General features: G+C 49.8%; 1 protein-coding gene across 3 annotated transcripts in view; it reads right to left on the bottom strand.

The window, feature by feature from the left end:
* Positions 1–19,622, bottom strand: part of LOC110508082 (protein-tyrosine sulfotransferase 1) — a 100,327-nt gene that overhangs the window by 36,074 nt on the left and 44,631 nt on the right. For all 3 annotated transcript variants that reach the window (XM_036965665.1, XM_036965664.1, XM_036965666.1), the window contains exon 3: positions 4,806–5,004. In XM_036965665.1, coding sequence (XP_036821560.1) covers positions 4,806–5,004 — 199 coding nt within the window. The remainder of the gene's footprint in view (positions 1–4,805; positions 5,005–19,622) is intronic.

Below are 19,622 nucleotides of genomic sequence, written 5' to 3'. Positions count from 1 at the left end.
AAACCTCCCTCACCACCAAACCTCCCTCCAAACCTCCCTCACCACCAAACCTCCCTCACCACCAAACCTCCCTCCAAACCTCCCTCACCACCATGCCTCCCTACCAAACCTCCCTCACCACCAAACCTCCCCCAAACTCCCTCTCTCCCTTAAACTACCCCACCCCCATCTTCCTCCCAAGCTCTTCCCTAAGCTCCCCCAACCTACACCCCCCCCCAAGCTCCTCCCCAAGGCCTATCCTCCCGATCGCAGTACAGTTTACCTTGGAGCAGGAACTAGGGCTACAGGAGTTCTCTCACAACCCCAGGCCTGCTACCTCGACTGACAAACTAGTTAGCTTTCATCTCTGTTTGCGGTCGGACACTCGCCCTCGCCTCCCCATTTCCCACACCTCTCTCGATCCGTCTCAGAATGCTTTCCGTCCGAGTCATCGGCTAGGCATCTCGATGTGAACGCAGATACCGTGGCGTTATGAACTATTTCACATTTACTCCCAGTTCTCTCCCGTTCGGCTCCACTTGAAACATATGGAAGAAAACACATTCTCACGACAGAAGTCAAATGGGACTTCACACTGGGGTAACAACCACAACGAGGAATAGGTGGGCTCCGCTCAGCTCCAGGGGAGAGGAACACACACCTCCCCACTGAGCAGTTTCCATTATAAAAATCACATTACCATACTTTCCATTATAAAATCACATTACCATACTTTCCATTATAAAAATACATTACCATACTTTATTATTAACAGATAATACAACTGACAGTTAATCCCTCTGAAGGGTTAAAGTTGATTATTTTGAGGGTCTTCTAAAGACAAGTGGAACCAACACCTCACCAAAACCCCATAAGACCCTTAAACAACACAACAGTTGATAACTCCAGCTGGCTAGTGGAGCACAGCAAAGTCTGGAGTCAATGTGATACACTAAAATGCACACACACACTGAAGTCAATATGATACACTAAAATATACACACACTGAAGTCAATATGACACACTAAAATATACACACACTGAAGTCAACATGACACACAAATATATACGCACACACACACACACACACTCTGAAGTCTGGAGTCAATATGATACACTAAAATATAAATATACACATATATGATATAAAATCGAGCACACCGCCATGCAAACTCCATAGACAAACATTGGCAGTAGAACATCGGTGACTTTCAACGTTGCACCGTCATAGGATGCCACCTTTTCAACAAGTCAGTTTGTGAAATTTCTGCACCTGATAGAGCTGTAAACTAAGTGTTGTTACTGTGAAGTGGAAACGTCTAGGAGCAACAACGGCTCAGCCGTGAAGTGGTAGGCCACGGCAAGCTACCAGAACGGATCCACCGAGTGCTGAATTGTGCAGCGTATTAAAATCATCTGTCCTCAGTTGCAATACTCACTACTGAGAACTGTTTGTCAGGAGCTTCATGAAAGGGGTTTCCATGGCCGTGCAGCCGCACACAAGCCTGAGATCACCAAGCGTCGGCTGGAGTGGTGTAAAACTCGCCTCCATTGAACTCTGGAGCAGTGGAAATGCGTTCTCTGGAGTGATGAATCACGCTTCACCATCTGGCAGTCCGACAGACAAATCTGGGTTTGGGGGATGCCAGAAGAACGCTACATGCCTGAATGCATAGTGCCAACTGTAAAGTTTGGGGGAGGAGGAATAATGGTCTGGGGATGTTTTTCCATGGTTCGGGATAGGCCCCTTAGTTCCAGTGAAGGGAAATCTTAACGCTACAGCATACAATGACATTCTAGAGGATTCTATGTTTCCAACTTTGTGGCAACAGTTTGAGGAAGACCCTTTCCTGTTTCAGCATGACAATGCCCTTGTGCACAAAGTGAGGTCCATACAGAAATGGTTTGTCGAGATCGGTGTGGAAGAACTTGACTGGCCTGCACAGAGCCCTGACCTCAACCCCATCTAACACCTTTGGGATAAATTGGAACGCCAACTGTGAGCTAGGCCTAATCTCCAAACATCAGTGCCCAACCTCACCAATGCACATGGCTGAATGGAAGTCTCTGCAGCGATGTTCCAACATCTAGTGGAAAGCCTTCCCAGAAGAGTGGAGGCTGTTATAGCAGCAATGTTCCAACATCTAGTGGAAAGCCTTCCCAGAAGAGTGGAGGCTGTTATAGCAGCAATGTTCCAACATCTAGTGGGAAGCCTTCCCAGAAGAGTGGAGGCTGTTATAGCAGCAATGTTCCAACATCTAGTGGGAAGCCTTCCCAGAAGAGCGGAGGCTGTTAATTTAACCTTTATTTAACTAGGCAAGTCGGTTAATTTACCTTTCATTGAACTAGGCAAGTCAGTTCATTTAACCTTCATTTAACCAGGCAAGTCAGTTAAGAACAAATTCTTATTTTCAATGACGGCCTATCGGAAACAGTGGGTTAACGGCCTTGTTGAGTGGCAGAACAACAGATTTTCACCTTGTCAGCTCGGGGATTCGATCTTGCAAACTTTCGGTTACTGGCCCAACGCTCTATCCACTAGGCTACCTGCCGCCCCACCCCCCACATGTTGTGTGGGAGGGGCCTGGACAGGAAATGTGACGAGGCCTACAGCAACGCCATGTTGGGCTGATGAATTACAGGCAGCCTTGACACAGGGGTAAGAGTCTGTGACCCCCAGGCTGTGACCGCCAGGCTGTGACCCCCAGGCTGTGACCCCCAGGCTATGACCCACAGGCTGTAAGGCTCAATAAAACACTTGACTTACACAAAATGTAAGAGAGGCCACTTCCTTACACCCAAGTTGTTTAGAGAGGGGCAGCGTGCTTAAACACACACATACGTGTGTGTGTGTGTGTGTGTGTGTGTGTGTGTGCCTACGCATGTGTTTGGTGTGTGTGTGTGTGTGTGTGTGTGTGTGTGTGTGTGTATGTGTGTGTGTGTGTGTGTGTGTGTGCCTACGCATGTGTTTGGTGTGTGTGTGTGTGTGGTGTGTGTGGGGTGTGTGTGTGTGTGTGTGTGTGTGTGTGTGTGTGTGTGGTGTGTGTGTTGTGTGTGTGTGTGTGTGTGTGGTATGCCCAATTTGTTCTTTAGAGACTTTAGCCACTAGAGAATAATCAATAATGGATCAAGACAAATGGAAAACAGATTGAGAGTTAAAGAGTAGCTGGCTATCTCCTTACTGTAATACTCTTCATATGGTTACCGTGCATCGTAACTTCACAACGCCCCTTCTCCTCTGAGAGACAATTAGGATAACAAGAGATCAATACAGACTTATTAAAAAAAAGGCCTGTTGTTGTACGTTGGTTTCAAAGATTATAAATTGAAGACAGATCAAACCCAGCTGTATATCGCTGCCAAAGGCGCTTCAACAAAGTACTGAGTAAAGTGTCTGAATACTTATGTAAATGTGATAGTTTAACTTTTTTTATACATTTGTTAATAAAAAAAAACAAAAAAACGTTTTTTTGCTTTGGCATTATGGGGTATTGTGTGTAGATTGATGAGGGGAAAAAACAATTTAATAATTTACAATAAGGCTGTAACGTTAAAAGTAAACTTAAATATCTAATAGAGATATATATATATATATATATATAAATATCTAATAGATATATATATATACACACACACACACACACACACACACATAGAGATGGTATAGAACCTGGAACTGACGCCAAGCAGGGTGGAGGTTCAGAGATCACATGAGAACATGTCAACGGAGAGATGCTAATCAGATGAACGTTTACACAACACATAGGTCATTGGTCCTCCGGGGCCTACAGTACTGGAATGTATCAGTTTAAATCCTGAACAAGAGACATCAAAATAAACAGACTGAATATGCTCCACAGGATCAGAGATAAGAAATCTAAAGAGAGAGGCTTGAGAGACACCCGATACCAGGGCTCCTCGCTGAATAAAACATATTCTGCTCCAGAAATAGAGGCCCGTGTGCTCGCCACTTTCCAGCACCAAAGTCGTCTGGCCGGGTCAGTGAGTGTACTAGAGCAGAAGGACTCTCACATACAGGTCTGTCTGGTAGATGTGGAAGATGGTACTGGATGGGACTTGGGCTACCGAGTGGCGCAGTGGTCTAAGGCACTCTATCTCAGTGCAAGAGGCATCCCTACAGTCCCTGGTTCGAATCCAGGCTGTATCACATTCGGCTGTGATTGGGAGTCCCATAGGGCGGCGCACATTTGGCCCAGCGCCGTCCGGGTTTGGCCGGTGTAGGCCGCCATTTTAAATAAGAATTTGTTCTTAATGGACTTGCCTAGTCAAATAAATGTAAAAAAAAAATATATATATATTTGGATGTGATCACTGAATTCAGACAGATGCTAAATCAGCAGGTGGGAATTAAATTAAAATGGGAATTAATTATATGAATACAGATATTAACTCAACAGGTCATTTAACTAGGAGGCAGATGATTGGACAGATAATTTAATAGGAGTCAGAGATTGGACATGTAATTTAATGGGAGTCAGAGATTGGACATGTAATTTAATGGGAGTCAGAGATTGGACAGGTAATTTAATGGGAGTCAGAGATTGGACAGGCGATTTGAAAGGCGATGCAACTAGAGAAAGAGTCCTGGGAACCTAAGAATACAATTCTCAGATCTGCTTCCTGCTTCAGAGGAAACTTCAGATCCTTTGTGGAATGCATTGGAATGCATCGGAATGCATTGTGTGTATGGGAGTGTGCTTAACATGCGTCCCAGTGTTTCTCAGTACACTAGAGTTGTGTGGGTGAGTGTGTCTGAGGTATGTGTTGTGGGTTGACATGTCACTGTCATTCGTTTCCCCACTCACCCTCCTGGTGTTGTCAAGGACCTTGGGGTCTGGCCGGCCGTAGTTGGGAGGGTTGGCGTGGGGGTCGTACCCCAGACGGGACAACATGGGGGCGATGACGGGCATGTCTCTCAGTACGTCCGCAGGGATCTTGCCCACCCACTTGGATAAGGCCTCCACGTTGACCGGCTTGATCACCTGGTCTGTAGACCTCTCCACCCTGCAGAGAGAGACAGAGAAACCACAGTTAGCAAGAGGTTAGCATTGTAGCGTGTGTCGTGCCCCCCCCCCCCCCCCCCCCCCCCCCCCCCCCCCCCAGAAGACCATTGACTAGCTAGCATCATTCAAGGCATCCTTGCTTACCCACTGATAGTTGGATTAGTGAGAACAATGAGATGGAAATCTACTTCCTGAATACCTCTAACAAGAGAAGAAGAAAGGCTGCTTTTTGGAGGTGATCTAACAGATGAACACACACCAGCATCCTCTAAAGGCACTGCTAGTTGAACAACACCAGTGTCATCCACGTTAGATTGTTACCCTTGATAGCATGGTGTTAGCATTATTAAGGGACGGTTCAACATTATACCTTGATAGCATGGTGTTAGCATTGCTAAGGAACGGTTCAACATTTTACCTTGATAGCATGGTGTTAGCATTGTTAAGGGATTGTTCAACTGTATCCCTTGATAGCATGGTGTTAGCATTATTAAGGGATTGTTCAACAGTATCCCTTGATAGCATGGTGTTAGCATTGCTAAGGAACGGTTCAACATTATCCCTTGATAGCATGGTGTTAGCATTATTAAGCTTGCCCAGGATGGCTCAGTGGACCAGCCCGTGTCACTGCAGGCAGCTAACTGCAAACTAATTGGCTCTAACTGGATCATGGGACAGAATTAAAGATGGCCCCCAAGCTCCAGCCTCTCTCCAGCTCCAGGCCTCACAGTTAATGGGCTGAACACGTGTATTGTCTTTCCATTGAGATATGGGTCTCTCTCACTGTATCAGATCAAGCCCCTGTCCCCATGTCTGTGTCTCCATGTATTCTGGTTCCTTTATATGAGCAAGGAGACGAGACATTAGGACAACATTACCGACCTACACTGAGTGGATCTGGGACTACCCTCCCCCAAATTAGGTTGACACACCGTGTTCTCCCTACCAGCAGTGGGGAGAGATTCATACAAAGAGCAGGAGAGTGGGCAGCCATCCCCCAGCCTCGATTCAAATCAGCAGGAGAGTGGACAGCCATCCCCCAGCCTCGATTCAAATCAGCAGGAGAGTGGACAGCCATCCCCCAGCCTCGATTCAAATCAGCAGGAGAGTGGACAGCCATCCCCCAGCCTCGATTCAAATCAGCAGGAGAGTGGACAGCCATCCCCCAGCCTCGATTCAAATCAGCAGGAGAGTGGACAGCCATCCCCCAGCCTCGATTCAAATCAGCAGGAGAGTGGACAGCCATCCCCCAGCCTCGATTGAAATCAGCAGGAGAGTGGGCAGCCATCCCCCAGCCTCGATTCAAATCAGCAGGAGAGTGGACAGCCATCCCCCAGCCTCGATTCAAATCAGCAGGAGAGTGGGCAGCCATCCCACAGCCTCGATTCAAATCAGCAGGAGAGTGGGCAGCCATCCCCCAGCCTCGATTCAAATCAGCAGGAGAGTGGGCAGCCATCCCCCAGCCTCGATTCAAATCAGCAGGAGAGTGGGCAGCCATCCCCCAGCCTCGATTCAAATCAGCAGGAGAGTGGACAGCCATCCCCCAGCCTCGATTCAAATCAGCAGGAGAGTGGGCAGCCATCCCACAGCCTCGATTCAAATCAGCAGGAGAGTGGACAGCCATCCCCCAGCCTCGATTCAAATCAGCAGGAGAGTGGGCAGCCATCCCCCAGCCTCGATTCAAATCAGCAGGAGAGTGGACAGCCATCCCCCAGCCTCGATTCAAATCATCAGGAGAGTGGACAGCCATCCCCCAGCCTCGATTCAAATCATCAGGAGAGTGGGCAGCCATCCCCCAGCCTCGATTCAAATCAGCAGGAGAGTGGGCAGCCATCCCCCAGCCTCGATTCAAATCAGCAACATGGTAATGTAAAGAAAGCTTATTTTCTCAAGTTGTCCCCTACATAGTGCACTACCTTTGACCAGGACCATAGGGCTCTGTTCCATACGTAGTGCACTACTTTAGACCAGGACCATAGGGCTCTGTTCCCTACATAGTGCACTACTTTAGACCAGGACCATAGGGCTCTGTTCCCTACATAGTGCACTACTTTAGACCAGGACCATAGGGCTCTGTTCCCTACATAGTGCACTACTTTAGACCAGGACCATAGGGCTCTGTTCCCTACGTAGTGCACTACCTTTGACCAAGACCATAGGGCTCCGTTCCCTACATAGTGCACTACCTTTGACCAGGACCATAGGGCTCTGTTCCCTACGTAGTGCACTACCTTTGACCAGGACCATAGGGCTCTGTTCCCTACGTAGTGCACTACTTTAGACCAGGACCATAGGGCTCTGTTCCCTACGTAGTGCACTACTTTAGACCAGGACCATAGGGCTCTGTTCCCTACATAGTGCACTACTTTAGACCAGGACCATAGGGCTCTGTTCCCTACGTAGGGCACTACTTTAGACCAGGACCATAGGGCTCTGTTCCCTACATAGTGCACTACTTTAGACCAGGACCATAGGGCTCTGTTCCCTACATAGTGCACTACTTTAGACCAGGACCATAGGGCTCTGTTCCCTACGTAGTGCACTACCTTTGACCAAGACCATAGGGCTCTGTTCCCTACGTAGGGCACTACTTTAGACCAGGACCATAGGGCTCTGTTCCCTACGTAGGGCACTACATTAGACCAGGACCATAGGGCTCTGTTCCCTACGTAGGGCCCTACTTTAGACCAGGACCATAGGGCTCTGTTCCCTACGTAGGGCACTACTTTAGACCAGGACCATAGGGCTCTGTCCCCTACGTAGGGCGTAGACCAGGGCGTTGACAGTCTAAATAGATTCTGGAGAAGGTATTTCTTTTCTCTCTTCCTCTTTCTAATTGAGAGTACAAGACGATGTCTGAGGTTCGACTCACATTGACATTCTGTTGTCGTTCTTTCTACAGTACAGAATGTGTGGGCCATGGGCTGAATGCTGGTATCGTTTTGTTTTTGACTTGCCCTAAGTTAACTAGTCTTATTCTTTACCACATGGGGACCTAATCAGCCAATGAAATCTCTCTCATGGGAAACGTATGTTAACATTGCCAAAGCAAGTGAACTTGACGAACAAAAGTGAAATAAACAATACAAAAAAAAACTGTAAACAAGAATTCCAAAATATATTACAAATGTCATGTGTAAAAAGTTCAAGTATAAAAGGGAAAATAAATAAACATAAATATAGGTTGTATTTACTGAGGGAAATGTATAAAATGCAGCTCAGTTTCCACCTCATTTTGTGGGCAGTGTTCACATAGCCTGTCTTCTCTTGAGAGCCATGTCTGCCTGCGGCGGCCTTTCTCAATAGCAAGGCTATGCTCACTGAGTCTGTACATAGTCAAAGCTTTCCTTAATTTTGGGTCAGTCACAGTGGTCAGGTATTCTGCCACTGTGTACTCTCTGTTTAGGGCCAAATAGCATTCTAGTTTGCTCTGTTGTTTAGTTAATTATTTCCAATATGTCAAGTAATTATCGTTTTGTTTTCTCATGATTTGGTTGGGTCTAATTGTGTTGCTTTCCTGGGGCTCTGTGGGGTCTGTTTGTGTTTGTGAACAAAGCCCCAGGACCAGCTTGCTCTTCTCCAGGTTCATTTCTCTGTAGGTGATGGCTTTGTTATGGAAGATTTGGGAATCGCTTCCTTTTAGGTGGTTGTAGAATTTAACGGCTCTTTTCTGGATTTTGATAGTTAGCGATTTCGGCCCAATTCTGCTCTGCATTATTTGGTGTTTTACGTTGTTCTCTCTCAAGGTCAGAATGAGTCATGTTTGTTCCTCAGAGTCTATCAGGTTGTTTTGCTATATAGATATCGCTCCATATTTTCTCTCTCCGCCTCGGACTAAGTTGTCCCCTCGGCCTAAGTTGTCCCCCTCGGCCTAAGCTGTCCCCTCGGCCTAAGTTGTCCCCCTCGGCCTAAGCTGTCCCCTCGGCCTAAGTTGTCCCCCTCGGCCTAAGCTGTCCCCTCGGCCTAAGTTGTCCCCCTCGGCCTAAGCTGTCCCCTCGGCCTAAGTTGTCCCCCTCGGCCTAAGTTGTCCCCCTCGGCCTAAGCTGTCCCCTCGGCCTAAGTTGTCCCCCTCGGCCTAAGCTGTCCCCTCGGCCTAAGCTGTCCCCTCGGCCTAAGGTGTCCCCTCGGCCTAAGGTGTCCCCTCGGCCTAAGGTGTCCCCTCGGCCTAAGCTGTCCCCTCGGCCTAAGTTGTCCCCTCGGGCCTAAGGTGTCCCCTCGGCCTAAGGTGTCCCCTCGGCCTAAGGTGTCCCCTCGGCCTAAGGTGTCCCCTCGGCCTAAGCTGTCCCCTCGGCCTAAGTTGTCCCCTCGGGCCTAAGTTGTCCCCTCGGCCTAAGGTGTCCCATCGGCCTAAGCTGTCCCCTCGGCCTAAGTTGTCCCCTCGGCCTAAGGTGTCCCCTCGGCCTAAGCTGTCCCCTCGGCCTAAGCTGTCCCCTCGGCCTAAGCTGTCCCCTCGGCCTAAGGTTTCCCCTCGGCCTAAGCTGTCCCCTCGGCCTAAGTTGTCCCCTCGGCCTAAACTATGACATGACTCATTATGTCACAGCTAGGGTTGCCGGCTAGCTATGTCACAGCTGGGGTTGCCGGCTAGCTATGTCACAGCTAGGGTTGCCGGCTAGCTAGGTCACAGCTGGGGTTGCCGGCTAGCTATGTCACAGCTAGGGTTGCCGGCTAGCTAGGTCACAGCTGGGGTTGCCGGCTAGCTAGGTCACAGCTGGGGTTGCCAGCTAGCTAGGCCTATTTCTGAGATGGAGTGAGGGAGAGACGGAGCGAGGGAGAGATGGAGGGAGGGAGGGAGAGATGGAGGGAGGGAGGGAGGGAGGGAGAGATGGAGGGAGGGAGGGAGAGATGGAGGGAGGGAGGGAGAAATGTAGCGAGGGAGAGACGGAGCGAGGGAGAGACGGAGCGAGGGAGAGACGGAGCGAGGGAGAGACGGAGCGAGGGAGAGACGGAGCGAGGGAGAGATGGAGGGAGGGAGGGAGAGATGGAGTGAGGGAGGGAGAGATGGAGTGAGGGAGGGAGAGAAGGAGTGAGGGAGAGATGGAGAGATGGAGGGAGAGATGGAGTGAGGGAGAGATGGAGTGAGGGAGAGATGGTAAAAGGCATGAATATTGAACAGTAAATTAACTCATCAGGGTGTCATCTGTCATCTGCAGCTGCTCCAAATAGATTACAATATAAAACAGACAACAAGCTTTCAGCCTCAACGACCTCCAAGAGAGATGAGCAAAGAGATGTATGTGTGTGTGTGTGTGTGTGTGTGTGTGTGTGTGTGTGTGTGTGTGTGTGTGTGTCTGTGTGTGTACGTATGGGTGTGTGTGTGTGTGTGTGAGAGAGAGTGTACGTATGGGTGGGTGTGTGTGTGTGAGTGAGTGAGTGAGTGAGTGAGTGAGTGAGTGAGTGAGTGAGTGAGTGAGTGAGTGGGTGTGTGAGTGAGAGAGAGAGAGTGTACGTGTGTGTGTACGTGTGTGTGTGTGTGTGTGTGTGTGTGTGTGTGTGTGTGTGTGTGTGTGTGTGTGTGTGTGTGAGAGAGTACGTATGGGTGTGTGTGTGTGAGAGAGTACGTATGGGTGGGTGTGTGTGAGAGAGTACGTATGGGTGTGTGTGAGAGTACGTATGGGTGTGTGTGTGTGAGAGAGTACGTATGGGTGTGTGTGAGAGTACGTATGGGTGTGTGTGTGTGAGAGAGTACGTATGGGTGTGTGTGTGTGTGAGAGTACGTATGGGTGGATGTATGTGTGTGAGTACGTATGGGTGGGTGTGTGTGAGAGAGTACGTATGGGTGGGTGTGAGAGTACGTATAGGTGGGTGTGTGTGAGAGAGAGTACGTATGGGTGGGTGTGTGTGTGAGAGAGTACGTATGGGTGGGTGTGTGTGAGAGAGAGTACGTATGGGTGGGTGTGTGTGAGAGAGTACGTATGGGTGTGTGTGAGAGAGTACGTATGGGTGTGTGAGAGAGTACGTATGGGTGGGTGTGTGTGAGAGTACGTATGGGTGGGTGTGTGAGAGAGGGTACGTATAAGTGTGTGTGTGTGAGAGAGTACGTATGGGTGGGTGTGTGTGAGAGAGTACGTATGGGTGTGTGTGTGAGAGAGTACGTATGGGTGGGTGTGTGTGTGAGAGAGTACGTATGGGTGTGTGTGTGTGAGAGAGTACGTATGGGTGGGTGTGTGTGAGAGAGTACGTATGGGTGGGTGTGTGTGAGAGAGTACGTATGGGTGTGTGTGTGTGAGAGAGTACGTATGGGTGGGTGTGTGTGAGAGAGTACGTATGGGTGGGTGTGTGTGAGAGAGTACGTATGGGTGTGTGTAAGAGAGAGAGTTTTTTTCGTCAAACTGATCTTTTACCCCCTCTCCTACTCCCCCCTTTCTCCTGCCCTCCCCCCACTCACTCACCCACTCCCCCCCCCCCCCCCCCCACTCTCCCTCCTTCACCCTTTCAATTCAATTCAAGGGGAAAATTGAGAAACATGCGAAACATATGTTAACATTGCCAAAAGCAAGTGAAGTAGATAATATACAAAAGTGAAATAAACAAATCTCCTTCTCCCACTCCCCCCCTCTCATACTGTCCTCCCCCACTCCCTCCTTTCACCCACTCCATTATAACCTCTCCCACTCCTCCCCACTTCCACCCACCCCTCTCCTCCCACCCACCCACACACACTCTCCCCTCCTTCAACCCCCTTTCACCCAGTCCTCCCCCCTCTCCCTCTCCCCTCCCACCCAGTCCTCCCCCCTCTCCCTCTCCCCTCCCACCCAGTCCTCCCCCTCTCCCTCTCCCCTCCCCTCCCACCCAGTCCTCCCCCCTCTCCCTCTCCCCTCCCACCCAGTCCTCCCCCCTCTCCCTCTCCCCTCCCACCCAGTCCTCCCCCTCCCCCTCTCCCCTCCCACCCAGTCCTCCCCCTCTCCCTCTCCCCTCCCCTCCCACCCAGTCCTCCCCCCTCTCCCTCTCCCCTCCCCTCCCACCCAGTCCTCCCCCCTCTCCCTCTCCCCTCCCACCCAGTCCTCCCCCCTCTCCCTCTCCCCTCCCACCCAGTCCTCCCCCTCTCCCTCTCCACTCCACTCTTTTCTCCTGTACTTTTGTTCCACTGAGGACTAAACAATTATCTTGTATTTCCTGGGTGGTGGTGAGTCACCAGACGTCTTCCATCTTCTCCACCTACGGACCAAACACTGTTCTGAGTCCCTAATAGCACCCTATTCAATATATAGTGCACTATGTAGAGAATAGGGTACCATTAGTGACTACCAAGGGGAGTGGGTTGGAGGAGCCAGGATGCAGAGAATGGAGAATAAAAAGGGAGCTTGCTAACTGCTGCTGGTCGAGGTTGAAACTGTTATGGTCCTATTACGTACTGTCCGCTACCTTCTACCCGTTACCTTCTACCCGCTACCTTCTACCCGCTACCTTCTACCCGCTACCTTCCACCCGCTACCCACTACCTTCCACCCGCTACCTTCTACCCGCTACCTTCCACCCACTACCTTCCACCTGCTACCTTCCACCCGCTACCTTCCACCCGCTACCCGCTACCTTCCACCCGCTACCCGCTACCTTTCCCCTGATACCTTCCACCTGCTATCTTCCATCCGCTACCCGCTACCTTCCACAGCATATACTGTATGAAAATGTATTTATTAGACTGTTAGAATGTTGACGTCATAATGACGGGTAATTGTCTCAGAACGAGATGGCTTGAGCCCTGGCTTTACAACTTAAAGCCACTAACAAAGGACGTGGGCAGAGGTCTTCCTATACACCTGTTTTACTTCCTGTTCTCGGCTTCTCCAGCTGAATGACCACCAGACTCAGGGGTTCGGCAGCCAAGGATGATCCTTGCCTCTTTCTCAAGCCATCGCTCTTCGATTCTTTGCATCCTCTCTCGTTGCCCCTTTTTCTATTAAAACCACCCTGTGGCGAAGAAGGCCTGAGGGGAGGGACCTTGGACCATGTCCTTCAGTAAGGTTGAGATAGGAGGTGAGGAGATAGAGTCATGTCCTTCAGTAAGGTTGAGATGGGAGGTGAGGAGATAGAGTCATGTCCTTCCTCTGGCCTTGAATGGAACAATACAAAACCCTGAGAAGCAGGGGGGGGGGGGGGGGGGGTGGGGGGGGGAGATAGGGTGGGGGAGGCAAGGGACACTTAATGGGTTGTGGCTGTTTCTCAATTATTCATAGCTGGGCCTAGTGCTCTGCTCATCCACCCTGGGTGGTGTTCTGGATCACTGAGGGAAGGACGGAGAGAGAGCCTTCCTTCCCTAAACCACAGCCATGTAATTGATGGTAATGGTGTAGAGACCGGTGTAGAGAGGGGTACTGAGGGCCCGGCCCACTACAGTACAGATAGGGACCTGCTGTAAGCCACAGGGTGTGTGTGTGTGTGTGTGTGTGTCTGAGTAAATGCCTGCGCGTGCATGTTTTTAGTGGGTAAATATGGAGACACTCTGCCTTAGTGAGGGTGAAGTACTACTGAAGGGTGGGGTCTGATGGGATGTGCTGTTGAGGTTGGTAAAAAGGCTGCCACGAGGCCCTAGGGGGTGTCGAATGCTACCTTCCTCCCTCCTAAAAAGCATAAATCGGGAGCGGTTCAGAGAGGAAGTATGATAGCAGACCGCCTGCCCCTGGAGGACCAAGCCGTTTAAGTCAGACTCAGTAAGGAGGCGGGCCACTCAGAAGTAGGAACGGAGCAACGCTTGTGGTCCTGTGTGGTAAAGTTCAGTTGTGGGTTCAACTCCAACAGAGATCACAGTGGATAAAAACATCTGCTCTGTGGCATATATCTCTCGTTTCCCCCCATAGCTTGTTATATTGTCTATACTTCTTTTTAGTCGTCTTTATCTGATGTGGAGGCTGATCATTTCGGTGTAAAGAATGAAAAACACCAACTCCCTGTGAACTTCCTTTCCTGTTAAATACACATTTACATCAGGTTAAATCCTTTCCTGTTCAATTTACATCAGGTTAAATCCTTTCCTGTTCCCTTTACATCAGGTTAAATCATTTCCTGTTCAATTTACATCAGGTTAAATCCTTTCCTGTTCCCTTTACATCAGGTTAAATCATTTCCTGTTCCATTTACATCAGGTTAAATCCTTTCCTGTTCCATTTACATCAGGTTAAATCCTTTCCTGTCCCATTTACATCAGGTTAAATCCTTTCCTGTTCCATTTACATCAGGTTAAATCCTTTCCTATTAAATATACATTTACATCAGGTTAAATCCTTTCCTGTCCCATTTACATCAGGTTAAATCCTTTCCTGTTCCATTTACATCAGGTTAAATCCTTTCCTGTTAGATCTAGCATGATTATGTTAACCAGTAAATCTGTTGTTACCAAATCAGTTAACCAATAAATCTGTTGTTACCGAATCAGTTTACCAGTAAATCTGTTGTTACCGAATCAGTTAACCAGTAAATCTGTTGTTACCAAATCAGTTAACCAGTAAATATGTTGTTTTTCCTCGTCTGATATAGAGGAGGCTTTATGGCGATACAATGACGTGTGGTTTCCTGTTTGCGTGAAGCAAAGTATGAGCCAGGAAAAGTTCAGAAGAGAGAACGTTTGTTTGTTCCCTTTGCATGCAATCGCACAGTGTTTAGACGACTCTGCTGTGCCCTGTAACTTGAAACAATAAAAAAAGTCCCAACAAGCATATATTAAATGAAGACAGACAAGAAACTCAAGCTTTTCCATTGAAATGTGAACAGTTAAGGATCCTTATTCAGTGGTGAAACACAAGGAAACGTAAAGCATTTCCATGACTTGGAGGTACAATATTAGACCCTCTTTAGTTTATGGCATATATAATAGACATTTTGTTGTCCACACGAAGGACGCAGCAGAAAATGCGGCCCCCGGCACAGCAAAGCTGTCTTCTCAGTGGTTTGAGGAGCTCATGGTACATATACCAACCCTGTTGAGACTTGTTTACTGAAAGCCCTATTCTTCATCTTTTACAGTTCCTGTCTCTCGCTCTCTCCTCAATGGCCACATGCCTCTGTCCATCTGTGTGTGTGTGTGTAACAGTATGTGTGTTGTCTCTGCTACATGTCTTGAGCTCTATCCAGAGCGCTCTGGTTAAGATCCCATTTTATTAATATTTGATGGGAATCAATGTGCTGAGGGGTGGTGTGTGTGTGTGTGTGTGTGTGTGTGTGTGTGTGTGTGTGTGTGTGGGGGGGGGAGGAAGGCTGGGACCAGGCTCGTGTCTAGGGGTAGGGGTCTGGGACCAGGCCCAGGTCTAGGGGTAGGGAGGCAGGGACCAGGCCCGTGTCTAGGGGTGGGAGGTTGGGACCAGGCCCGTGTGTGCTGAGGGGTGGTGTGTGTGTGTGTGTGTGTGTGTCTGAGCGCATGTGTGGGGGAAGGCTGGGCACCAGGCTCGGGTCTAGGGGTAGGGAGGCTGGGACAAGGCCCGTGTCTAGGGGTAGGGAGGCTGGGACCAGGCCCGTGTCTAGGGGTAGGGAGGCTGGGACCAGGCCTGTGTCTAGGGGTAGGGAGGCTGGGACCAGGCCCGTGTCTAGGGGTAGGGAGGCTGGGACCAGGCCCGTGTCTAGGGGTAGGGAGGCTGGGACCAGGCCCGTGTCTAGGGGTAGGGAGTGGGAGGCTGGGACCAGGCCCGTGTGTAGGGGTGGGAGGCTGGGACCAGGCCCGTGTGTGTGTGTGTGTGTGTGTGTGTGTGTGTGTGTGTGTGTGTGTGTGTGTCTGAGTGCATGTGTGGGGGAAGGCAGGGCACCAGGCTCGGGTCTAGGGGTGGGAGGCTGGGACAAGGCCCGTGTCTAGGGGTAGGGAGTGGGAGGCTGGGACCAGGCCTGTGTGTAGGGGTAGGGAGGCTGGGACCAGGCCCGTGTCTAAGGGTAGGGAGGCTGGGACCAGGCCCGTGTCTAGGGGTGGGAGGCTGGGACCTGGCCCGTGTCTAGGGGTGGGAGGTTGGGACCAGGCCCGTGTCTAGGGGTAAGGAATGTGAGGCTGGGACGAGGCGCGTGTGTAGGGGTGGGAGGCTGGGACCAGGCCCGTGTGAGCTGAGAGGTGGTGTGCTGAGGGGTGGTGTGTGTGTGTGTGTGTGTGGGTGAAGGCTGGGCACCAGGCTCGGGTCTAGGGGTAGAGAGGCTGGGACCAGGCCCGGGTCTAGGGGTAGGGAGGCTGGGACGAGGCTCGGGTCTAGGGGTAGAGAGGCTGGGACCAGGCCCGGGTCTAGGGGTAGGGAGGCTGGGACGAGGCCCGTGTGTAGGGGTGGGAGGCTGGGGCCAGGCCCATGTGTAGGGGTGGGAGGCTGGGACCAGGCCCGTGTGTAGGGAGTGGGAGGCTGGGCCCCAGGTCCAGGTCTAGGGGTGGGCACCCACTCTTACCCTGCGCTCTCTCTCTCCCTCCTGTGCATCTCCTCCATCTCTGTCTACCTCTTTCTGAATTAGTATGTGTATTTGTTATGGATCCCCATTAGTTCCTGCCAAGGCAGCAGCTACTCTTCCTGAGGTTTATTATGGATCCCCATTAGTTCCTGTCAATACAGCAGCTACTCTTCCTGGGGTTTATTATGGATCCCCATTAGTTCCTGCCAAGGCAGCAGCTACTCTTCCTGAGGTTTATTATGGATCCCCATTAGTTCCTGTCAAGACAGCGGCTACTCTTCCTGGGGTTTATTATGGATCCCCATTAGTTCCTGCCAAGACAGCAGCTACTCTTCCTGGGGTTTATTATGGATCCCCATTAGTTCCTGTCAAGACAGCAGCTACTCTTCCTGGGGTTTATTATGGATCCCCATTAGTTCCTGCCAAGGCAGCGGCTACTCTTCCTGGGGTTTATTATGTATCCCCATTAGTTCCTGCCAAGGCAGCGGCTACTCTTCCTGGGGTTTATTATGGATCCCCATTAGTTCCTGCCAAGGCAGCAGCTACTCTTCCTGGGGTTTATTATGGATCCCCATTAGTTCCTGCCAAGGCAGCGGCTACTCTTCCTGGGGTTTATTGTGGATCCCCATTAGTTCCTGCCAAGGCAGCGGCTACTCTTCCTGGGGTTTATTATGGATCCCCATTAGTTCCTGCCAAGGCAGCGGCTACTCTTCCTGGGGTTTATTATGGATCCCCATTAGTTCCTGTCAAGGCAGCAGATACTCTTCCTGGGGTTTATTATTATGTATCCCCATTAGTTCCTGCCAAGGCAGCAGCTACTCTTCCTGGGGTTTATAATGGATCCCCATTAGTTCCTGTCAAGACAGCGGCTACTCTTCCTGGGGTTTATTATGGATCCCCATTAGTTCCTGCCAAGGCAGCGGCTACTCTTCCTGGGGTTTATTAGGGATCCCCATTAGTTCCTGTCAAGGCAGCAGCTACTCTTCCTGGGGTTTATTATGGATCCACATTAGTTCCTGCCAAGGCAGCGGCTACTCTTCCTGGGGTTTATTATGGATCCCCATTAGTTCCTGCCAAGGTAGCAGCTACTCTTCCTGGGGTTTATTATGGATCCCCATTAGTTCCTGCCAAGGCAGCAGCTACTCTTCCTGGGGTTTATAATGGATCCCCATTAGTTCCTGTCAAGACAGCAGCTACTCTTCCTGGGGTTTATTATGTATCCCCATTAGTTCCTGCCAAGGCAGCAGCTACTCTTCCTGGGGTTTATTATGTATCCCCATTAGTTCCTGCCAAGGTAGCAGCTACTCTTCCTGGGGTTTATTATGCATCCCCATTAGTTCCTGTCAAGGCAGCGGCTACTCTTCCTGGGGTTTATTATGGATCCCCATTAGTTCCTGCCAAGGCATCAGCTACTCTTCCTGGGGTTTATTATGGATCCCCATTCATTCCTGCCAAGGCAGCGGCTACTCTTTCCGGGGTCCAGCGACATTAAAAAAATTAAAATCATCAAAAATCAATAACAGTACAAATTACAACACACCACTACCACACCTCTCCAATACAACACATTAGTACATATCTCCAATACAAAATGTATAATTACCACGCTAGAACAATATGTACGTGTTTTAATGTGTGCGCATGTGTGTGCGCGCGCACGCGTATCTTCACAGTAATCGTTGTTCCATAAAGTGTAGTCATGTTTTTTATCTACTGCTGGCATGATGTGGAATAGAGTTTCAATGTAGTCACGGCTCTATGTAGTATTGTGCGTTTCCCCAGAGTGTGTTCTGGACTTGGAGACTGTGAAGAGACCATTTGTGGCATGTCTTGTGGGGTATGCATGTGTGTCTGAGCTGTGTACCAGTAGTTCAAACAGACAGCTCGGTGCCTTCAACATGTCAATACCTCTCACAAAGACACGTAGTGATGCAGTCAAATCTCTCCTCTACTTTGAGCCAGGAGAACAGCCAGCTGTGTTGCTCTGTTCTACTTGTAAATTGCTGATGTCCCTGTTTATAGTAATTGACCATATGACTGGGCAGTAGTCCAGGTGTGACAGAACTAGGGTTGACTCTGGGATGCTGACCTTCTAATGCAGAGTTCCTGTGTCCAGTGTCTCTGTTATTTTGCCCATCTTATTCTTTTTATTGGCCAGTCTGAGATATGGCTTTTTCTTTGCAACTCTGCCTTGAAGGCCAGCATCCCGGAGTCGCCTCTTCACTGTTGACGTTGAGACTGTGGCATCTGCTAAGGCCTCTAGAAGCGTCAGTCCTGCTCCATTTTCCACAGGCTGGGGGGGGGGGGCTTCCTAGGGGAGAGGTCCATGGCCAGTCAGTCAAAGAGTGATGGCAGTGCGGTGATACACACCATACCGAAACAACGTCAGCCTGAGGTGTAGAGAACAAGAAGGTAGGCAAGATGTAGTTTCGGTTTGGTTTCCCCAGCAGATTGTGCAACCCCGAGATTTGCTTGCTTAGAGTAGACAACTCGGTCCTATAGTCCTCCTCAAGCAGGCAGTTGTTGCATTGAAAAGCCAGTCAGTGTCCCAGAAAAGAGCTTCGTAAACACAACTCCTACTACTACAGGAAGTGCTAGTCTCCTTCCTCCGGCTGAGGAGGCCTCCATTAAAAAGACGACACAGTCCCAAATCGGGGAAATCCAAGCAGCCACCTTCGTTATGATGGCTAGCAGCTTAGCTGGCTAGGTAAGGTTAGCTGGCTAGGTAAGGTTAGCTGGCTCTGTCAAGCAGGCTTCAAAACGGTCTGTTAAGCGGGATTCTGGGACAGAAAATAGTGACACTAGCTGTTAAAAAGCTAACAGAGTCTCGGAATCTATGCAAAAAATAAGTGCTGTATTCATAATATAACTTAGATTGTTTGTTGTTTTGACTAAATGTAGCCAGAACAGCCAAAAGTTCCCAGCATTCAGCTGCACACTGATGACGTTGGTGTCTGGGTTTGTCTCTCCATCCCCATCTAATTCTACCTCTTTCTGGGTTTCAATCTCACCGGGGCTCGTGTTGTACTTATCATACCAGGGGAAGGGTCAAGAAGAGTACACAAGCTCACAATCTCTCTCCAGAATATCTAAACAGGCTACACTGTGTGAGTGGTGGGTCTTTCTTCACATCACTACAGTACCCAGAGAGCATTCTTAAGAGATATGGAGAGGAGGGCTGAACAAGGGACATTTGGCCTCTTGCGGAACACTCCAGAACACTCTCGGGCCCTTACAGTTTCGTAAGGAGGCGGAACGCTTCACTTGTGCCCTCAT

This window comes from Oncorhynchus mykiss, chromosome 27, assembly GCF_013265735.2.
Source record: "Oncorhynchus mykiss isolate Arlee chromosome 27, USDA_OmykA_1.1, whole genome shotgun sequence".
Classification (NCBI taxonomy): domain Eukaryota; kingdom Metazoa; phylum Chordata; class Actinopteri; order Salmoniformes; family Salmonidae; genus Oncorhynchus; species Oncorhynchus mykiss.
The sequence above is the reverse complement of the archived record's forward strand: the minus strand, read 5'-3'. Positions and strand labels throughout refer to the sequence as shown.